Source organism: Poecilia reticulata, unplaced genomic scaffold (assembly GCF_000633615.1).
Source record: "Poecilia reticulata strain Guanapo unplaced genomic scaffold, Guppy_female_1.0+MT scaffold_268, whole genome shotgun sequence".
NCBI lineage: Eukaryota > Metazoa > Chordata > Actinopteri > Cyprinodontiformes > Poeciliidae > Poecilia > Poecilia reticulata.
The window spans coordinates 137,797-145,005 of NW_007615050.1; the positions used below are offsets into that span (position 1 = coordinate 137,797).

The 7,209-nt window shown below is 46.6% G+C and overlaps 1 protein-coding gene across 1 annotated transcript; it reads right to left on the reverse strand.

Moving 5' to 3' along the window:
* Nucleotides 1–669: 669 nt before the first annotated feature.
* Nucleotides 670–6,309, reverse strand: snx21 (sorting nexin family member 21). Its single transcript, XM_008402902.2, has 6 exons — nt 6,057–6,309; nt 3,153–3,440; nt 2,860–3,056; nt 2,627–2,768; nt 2,390–2,555; nt 670–1,684 (listed from the first exon to the last, which is right to left on the reverse strand). Exons 2-6 carry the CDS (start codon nt 3,430–3,432, stop codon nt 1,192–1,194), a joined length of 1,278 nt encoding a protein of 425 aa, XP_008401124.1. The 5' UTR covers nt 3,433–3,440; nt 6,057–6,309; the 3' UTR covers nt 670–1,191.
* Between the last annotated feature and the right edge of the window lie 900 nt (nt 6,310–7,209).

The window sequence follows — 7,209 nt, forward strand, 5'->3', positions numbered from 1 at the left end:
CAGAGATGCGATCCTAAGGCCACCAAAACGGATCAACACCTCGGCTGGTCAGAGATTCTGTCCATGAAGGTAATGAACAGAATCGGTGACAAAGGGCAGCCTTGGCGGAGTCCAACTCTCACCGGAAACGAGCCCGACTTACTGCCGGCAATGCGGACCGTTGCTTCAGTAACTATAGTTAAATCCATCCATCCACTTTCTTACACCCTTGTCCCTCAGTGGGTCAGGTGCTGCTGCTGCCTCTCCAGCTAACGTTCTGGGCGAGAGGCGGGGTCACCTGGACAGGTCACTAGTCTGTCACAGGGCAACACAGAGACACACAGGACACACAACCATACACACACACTCTCACACCTAGGGGAAATTTGGAGAGGCCAATTAACCTGACAGTCATGTTTCTGGACTGTGGGAGGAAACCGGAGTACCTGGAGAAAACCCACCATGCACAGGGAGAACATGGAGACTCCATGCAGAAAGACCGGGAATCAAACCCAGAGCCTTCGTGCTGCAAGGCAACAGCTCTACCAACTGCACCACTGTGCAGCCCATAGTTATATCCATGTTGAAAATGTTTCTGATATTTTAACATGTTGTTGATTAAAAATGTGCCACTGAAATGCAGAGCTTTATGGATGTGGTTCCGCCGTAAGGAGTCATAATACTGCCGTGTTATGATTTATGGAGTAAACATTTAAATTCATTCATATGAATGAATGAACTTTCTCCCTTCTTTAATCCTTTGTTCACCAATCAGCCGTCAGATTGTCACATTAGCCGCTGATGCAAATCAAACCTCACATCTATTTCTGTCCAACATCCAGTCGTCACTCGGGGTCTCCGTGGCAACTGCAGCCAGGCATCTGCCTGAAGGCTGGGGATCCTGCAGGGGGCGCCGCCGCCGCCGCCCAGCAGCCGTTGAACTGCTTTCAGTCAGATCAGAGTCAGGTGGTCTGACTGAAAGCTGAAGTGAAACTCTGAGGAGGTTTCAGGTCGTGTCCCAGAAGGAGAAACTGCGGCGTTGGTTCCGTCAGCAGCAGTCAGGCCGTCCTCCATGTTGGGTCTAAATCAGGGCGGCGGCTCAGATCACATTTCATTTCCATCCAAAACCAAAAACTCTTCCCACTTTATTGCTTTTTCTACTCGATGTGCAAAATAAAGTTCACAAGTCTCTGCTTCCCGCTGCGCGCCGCCTCAGCCATCGCCGTCGCTCTCCTGCAGTTTGTGTTTGACCAGGAAGTTCCTGATGGTCACATGGTCGTCTGGCCCCGCCCCCTCCAGCTGCTGCAGATGCTCCTCCCACCGCTGCTTGTCTCTTCCTGTTTGCCACGACAGACGGATCACCGCCTGCAGCAGCGGCAGCGCCAGCGACTGCAGCGCCGCGTCTGGCTGTAAGGGGAGGAGCTTATCCTGTAGTGGGAGGGGCTTGTCCTGCAGAGGGAGGGGCTTGTCCTGTGGCTCAGGGGGCAGGAGCATGTGGAGGGCGTGGTCGCAGTGCTCCAGAGCCTCCTCCAGCTGCTCCACCTCCTGGAAACAACAAGCCAGCCCCACCAGGGTGAAGAACCAATGGGAGGAGGCTGGGGGCGGGGCCTGTGTCTCATCGTCATGGTAACTGGCCCAGCCCAGCTTGTGTTGGAGTCTCTTGGCGTTGAGTAGCGGACCCAAAGCCTCCTGGAAACGTTCGGCTCTGAACAAGAAAAGCAGACAGTTAACCTGGAAAACCTGGAAAAGTCTGGAAAAACCCGGAGAACCAGGATCCAGATTCTGATTAATTTTGTCCAGATTAATTTTATTGCAGGTTCATCATGAGTAGTTGTCAGCTGCTGTGAGCTTTAGGGAGCCCACCGCTAGCTGAACATGTTAGCATCAATATGCTGGATTTCCTTACGAACCTAAAACTGTTAAAGAAATAACATTTATTACAAAACTGTTTATCTTTGTCATATTTTCATCTACGGAGGCCGTCAGGTTTTATTTACCCAGTTTACTAATATTCTATAAATAAAATACTGGTTTTTAGACCCCAGTCTAGCTAACGCCATTAGCAGGAGCTAACGCCATTAGCAGGAGCTAACGCCATTAGCAGGAGCTAACGCCATTAGCAGGAGCTAACACCATTAGCAGGAGCTAATACCTGAACAATACTTGATGCGTAGAAATTCCTGTTCTGGTTGGACGGTGCTAGCTTCATAGCATCTAGCATACATTACCTACCCAAGATGCATTGCAGGATAAAGATGGCGCCATCTTACTGACAATATTTGTATTTAATTTGTCAAATTAAGCAGCCTGCAGTTTTCTTACTGTGTTTTTATTCTTTTTATAAATTCCTCAGATAAAGTCTGTTGTTCCAAGCAGTGGTGCATCATGGGAGCTGAAGCAGCGTTCTCACCTGATGAGCAGCTGGCCGGCCTGCAGGTCGCTCAGGTAGAAGAACTGCCGGACACTCGGCGCCCCCCGCAGGACGGGCAGCGAACACAAGTGAGAGAGGTACTGCTCGAACGCCCGGCTCCGCTTAGCGATGGTTTCCGCCGTGAAGTTCCTGCGCAGCTTCTTTCCTGCGAACGTTAAGAGACGTCAGAGCTCGAACCCGAACCGCTTCCTGCAGCCGGACGACGCGGCGCCTTACGGGGGAACGAGACGCGCTCCATCTGGCTGCCGTAGTTCCGCCTCAGAGCGGCGTGGAGCCGCTGGAAGTCGGAGTAGCGGCGGGTGATGACAGCAGGCATCTTGTCGCTGCCTCCGGACTGGATGACATGGATGGCGTAGAGCTGCGGGACAGAACCGGCTCAGTCGGGTCGGATGGTTGTGTGAAGCACCGGGTCGGGTCGGGTCGGGTCGGCGCTCAGAGGAAGGACTCACCACGTACTTGGCGGCGCCGTCCTGAACCACGCTGGCGTCCGTCACCTCGAACAGCAGCCCGTCCGCCGGCCGCCTCACGCCGTGGTCGGGACTCGACCCGCCGAGTCCGCGGAGGGTCCGCCAGCCGTCCTGGAGCTGCCGGGTCAGCAGGGCGGAGGGGGCGGGGCCGACGGGGGACACGCCCACCGGACTGGCGTCTGTGAGAAACAACAGACAGGAAATGAGACGCTCGGACCGCCGCCTAATCCAACCAGGCCGTCGGTTCTCAGAAAACGGCCCGACGTGTCGGCGACCTGTGCTGCTCGGTCCGTCCTCCAGCGACTCGCCCAGGAAGTCCGAGTCGCTGTCCATCGCCTCGCCGCCGTCCTCGCCGCCGAGCTCTCCGTCGTCGAAGCACAGCGTCCCCCGGAGACGCTCCGTCACGCACTCCTCCTCCTCCAGCTCCGCCTCCCACCGCTCCTCGCTGAAGCCCCGCCCCTCGCCCTCCGGGCCGCCGTCCTCCTGGTCCGGGTCGGCGCCCGGGTCGGTCTTGAACAGAGAGCGCTTCAGGCGGTCCAGGAACCGTGCCGCCATGACGCCGCCTGGCAGGAACCAGAGGTTTGACCCATCAGTTTACAGCAACACCTTAGATCTGACCTTTGACCTAAAATGTCTCTGATGAACTTTTAGGTCCCAGAATCTTCTAAACTTTATAACAAACTTGTTACGTCTGAAATCGTTCCGTCTCCGTTTGAATTCCATCTTTACATGATCAAATTTCTCCAAATTCTTTAAAATATAGAAATGTAAGAAACTGCGATTATAAAAAGTATTATAGCACATTAAATACACCAAGTATATTCCTCACATGATTAACCCCAAGTAAGGACATAGTTAGGCTAAGATAAGCTGAGAGAGCAATAAATTGGTGATATAGTTTTATTTTTGCATGTTTTCACCTTAAACCTGCCGTTTAAAAACAGCCGTCAATTTCACAAAAAAGTCTTTCTGCTCATTTGACGTAGTTTTTAGGTTTGGCACAGCGAAGTGTCCCATCCAAAGGAGGGTCTGTGCCTTACCAGAGGTACCAGCCTCTCTGGTTCATGCGCAAAATTCACATTTTCTTCGTTTTCCTATTTGCAACATTTTAAAAGCTAGCTTAAGATTTGCACAACAATTGGATGGAAACAGCTTCAAGCTAAATATTCAGTTAGCAAGTTAAATATTTAGCTTCTAACTATTTAGCTAACTAAATTGTCAGCTTGCTAACTAAATATGTAGTTAGGCAGCTAAATAGTTAGCCAGGTTATCTAGTAACGAGTTACCCTGAGAGCGCCCTCCACAGGAAGTCAGAAGAACAGCAGCTCTCAGTGTGATTGCTGCTGTTCCTGAACGCATCCTGAGTTTTTAAAGAGGTTTTGGTAAAAGAATGTTCCTCATTCAGTTTATCTGGGGTTGAACTGAGTTCAGATCATTTACTTCCAGGTTGAAGGTCGCAGGGAAACAGTTTGTTTCCACTGCAGCTCTGCAGAACCTGCGAGGCGCAGCAGCGATGGCTGCCGGCCGACCTGGCTCCGGTTACAGGACCGGCAGCTCCTCCAAATGGAAATCATGTCACCGATTAATAATGCAGAGATCCGCGAAGTCGGCCTGCAGGAGGCGGCGGCCTGCAGACTCCCTCCAGGTCATCTCCTCCCCCACGCCTGCAGCGCGTATCAGGACTGAAGCAGCTGATAAAACAGGAGCTGCTGACCATCAACTCTGCAGTTCAGACCCAAACACAGGGACTCAGGCTGGATGAAGCCATCGTTAGCTCCAGTCTGGTCACTTTAACAGTTTTCCTTTAGCGCTGACCTGCTGGCTCTGATTCTGAACGATTAATAGTTTTTCAAAGGAATAAAACTCCTGCAGGATCTGTAAAATATTATCCACAAATACATCAAAGTCCAAACTGAGGTGTTTACTGGTGGGACCTTCAGCTGGATAATTAAATACTTAGTTTGGAGCTAAATGTTTAGCTTGCTAACTAAATATTCAGTATTTAATTTAAAACTTTTTACATTGAATTTATAAGCAAATGATGCATGAAAGAAACTGACAAGATAAAAACATGTTAGAAGGAAGGAGAGCTCCTGATGAGATGAAGAATCGCCAGCCTTCCTGTTAGTTTTCAGCGCTGTTCTCTCCTGTTGACAGAAAAATGTCTCCAAACTTTCTGGTTCAGGTGTTTCTGCTTCTACGTCAATATTTTAATCCTGTATCTTAATAATCTCCCTATTAATAGGGAGATTATTAATGAAACGTTAGATAAGTTAGAAAGTCGCCATTTGTAAAGTTACACAGTCAAAAACTAACAATAATAATCCGTGTTATTTAGTCAAAAACATATATTTTCTCAATTTTTTTCATTCATTCATAAATGACATAATTTCACACTATATTTAAGTTAGATAAATATTTATCTTGGAGCTAGTTACCTTTAAAACCTAATATTTAGTTTAAAGCTTTATATTTATATTTTATTTACAAATGAATGAATGAACATGGTGAAAGTATGACATTGAAAAATGAACCCACATTTTTTAAAATAAATAACTCAAATTATTGTTCTTCCTTCCCCACCAGGTCGTCACTGTAAATAATAATAATTTGTTCTTACTCACCTGTTTGAATCAAAAGTCAATAAAACAAGTAAATAAAAATAAATCGTGTTTAATCTGTATTTACATCTTACACCGTGTTTTCTATGCCAATTAGGTTAAATAAAAACAAACTGCGTCAAAATTTGTTGGTTTTATTGTTAAATGTTTGACATTAAAATGTGTAAAAGTTTGTAGTCTTGCGATAAGGAAATTATTTTACAGCTAAAACTGTCCAGACATGAGAAGTTAAAAGCACCGAATGTCCGTGAAGGCATCATTGTGATGACTAACAGGTAGTTATCGATCACCAATAACTTAACGTAAACATATTTAAAGTGAGCTTTTATTGATCCCTAAGCAGAACTTTGTGTTAAGCTCCGCTAACTGACCCAAACCTCCCGGACCGGAACCGGTTCTCCTCCTCTCGGTCTCGGTTGTTTTGAAGCTCCAGGCCGGTTTAACGGCTGCTGCGCGGAGTTAGCAGCGGAGCTAACAAGTTTCCGCAGCGGAGCTAACAAGTTTCCGCTGCTCCTCCTCTCAAAGTTGCTCCGAAGCCTCCGACCCSCGGACACTCACCCTGGACTGGACCGGGACTCGCTGCCCGCTCCGCTTAGTCCATGTCGGCCCGGTTCACCTGAAGCCCGGGGTTCCTATCATGATCTCCCAGGTGGACCGTTCAGTCCGAGTTTTGCTGTCGGACCGACACTTTGAGCTGACTGCATCCTGATTCCCTCAAGCTTTCCCCGGCCACAGCCAGCGGGAGAAGGCGGGGCCCTCTGGATGTCRCTTGGTGACCATATAAGGACATGCAGTGTTCAGTTCCGTCCGGTAGAGGGGAGTAAAAACTCCAGCAATCCGAACCCGCACATTGTTCTGATGCCATAAATTATGCAAATATTTTTATATTATAAACTGTTTTTACATGTGTTTGTTTAATTTATCATAGTTTTAATTTTAACGCAGAAACATTTTTAATATTTCCTTGATTTGTTTTTTTTATATTTCTTATTTATTTTCTGTATATAAAGAATTTTTATAATTTATTTTACATGCTGTGTTATTTCCATGTATTGTATTTTTAATTTTAATGCAGAAATATTTAATTTCAAATATTTCATCCATTAGCATTTCTTTTATTTATATTGCTTATTTACTTTCCAGATCTTTGTTTTACTATGTTTAAGTTATTTTTGACAGACTTGTCATCCTTTAAATAAAAACAATTCAGTAGCATTAAAGTAATAGAAGTTTCAACATACATATGCATTATTTCTTTATTACATGGTTAATTTTGAAAATATATTTATTTATTTTATGTATTTAATGAAGTAGTAAAGCTCCTAAATATCCATAGATTTAACAAGATCCAACTGAGATTCTTGACTTGATTTTTAAATAATTTCTGTAAATATGATTAAAACTATAAATGTGCTRAAATCYTATCAGGCAGTGGAAATATCACATCTTCTTCCTCCACTTGATGTCAGGTCATGTTCTTGGTGTTTGCACCAACTTTTACATTCAAATCTATTGCAAATGTCACCAAATGACCTCAGTCAGTCACTGGGAAGTTGTTGGTTTTTTTGTAGCATTGAATGCAGCACCGCGGGGAGAGGTGGGGGCGTGGCTAACCTGACGCAGACCGGAGGAGGAGCAGCAGTGGGCGGAGCTTGTGGTCCCACCTTGTCAGGTTGGAGCCTCCACCCTTCAGATGAAACTCGGAGTTTCT

Coding starts and splice junctions, on each gene's coding strand:
- snx21 (XM_008402902.2), bottom strand. CDS start 3,432: ATGGCGGCACGGTTCCTGGACCGCCTGAAGCGCTCTCTGTTCAAGACC. Junction 2,769..2,859: donor ACGGCGCCGCCAAGTACGTG/GTGAGTCCTTCC, acceptor TCTGTCCCGCAG/CTCTACGCCATCCATGTCAT. Junction 1,685..2,389: donor GCCGGCCAGCTGCTCATCAG/GTGAGAACGCTG, acceptor TTTCTTGTTCAG/AGCCGAACGTTTCCAGGAGG.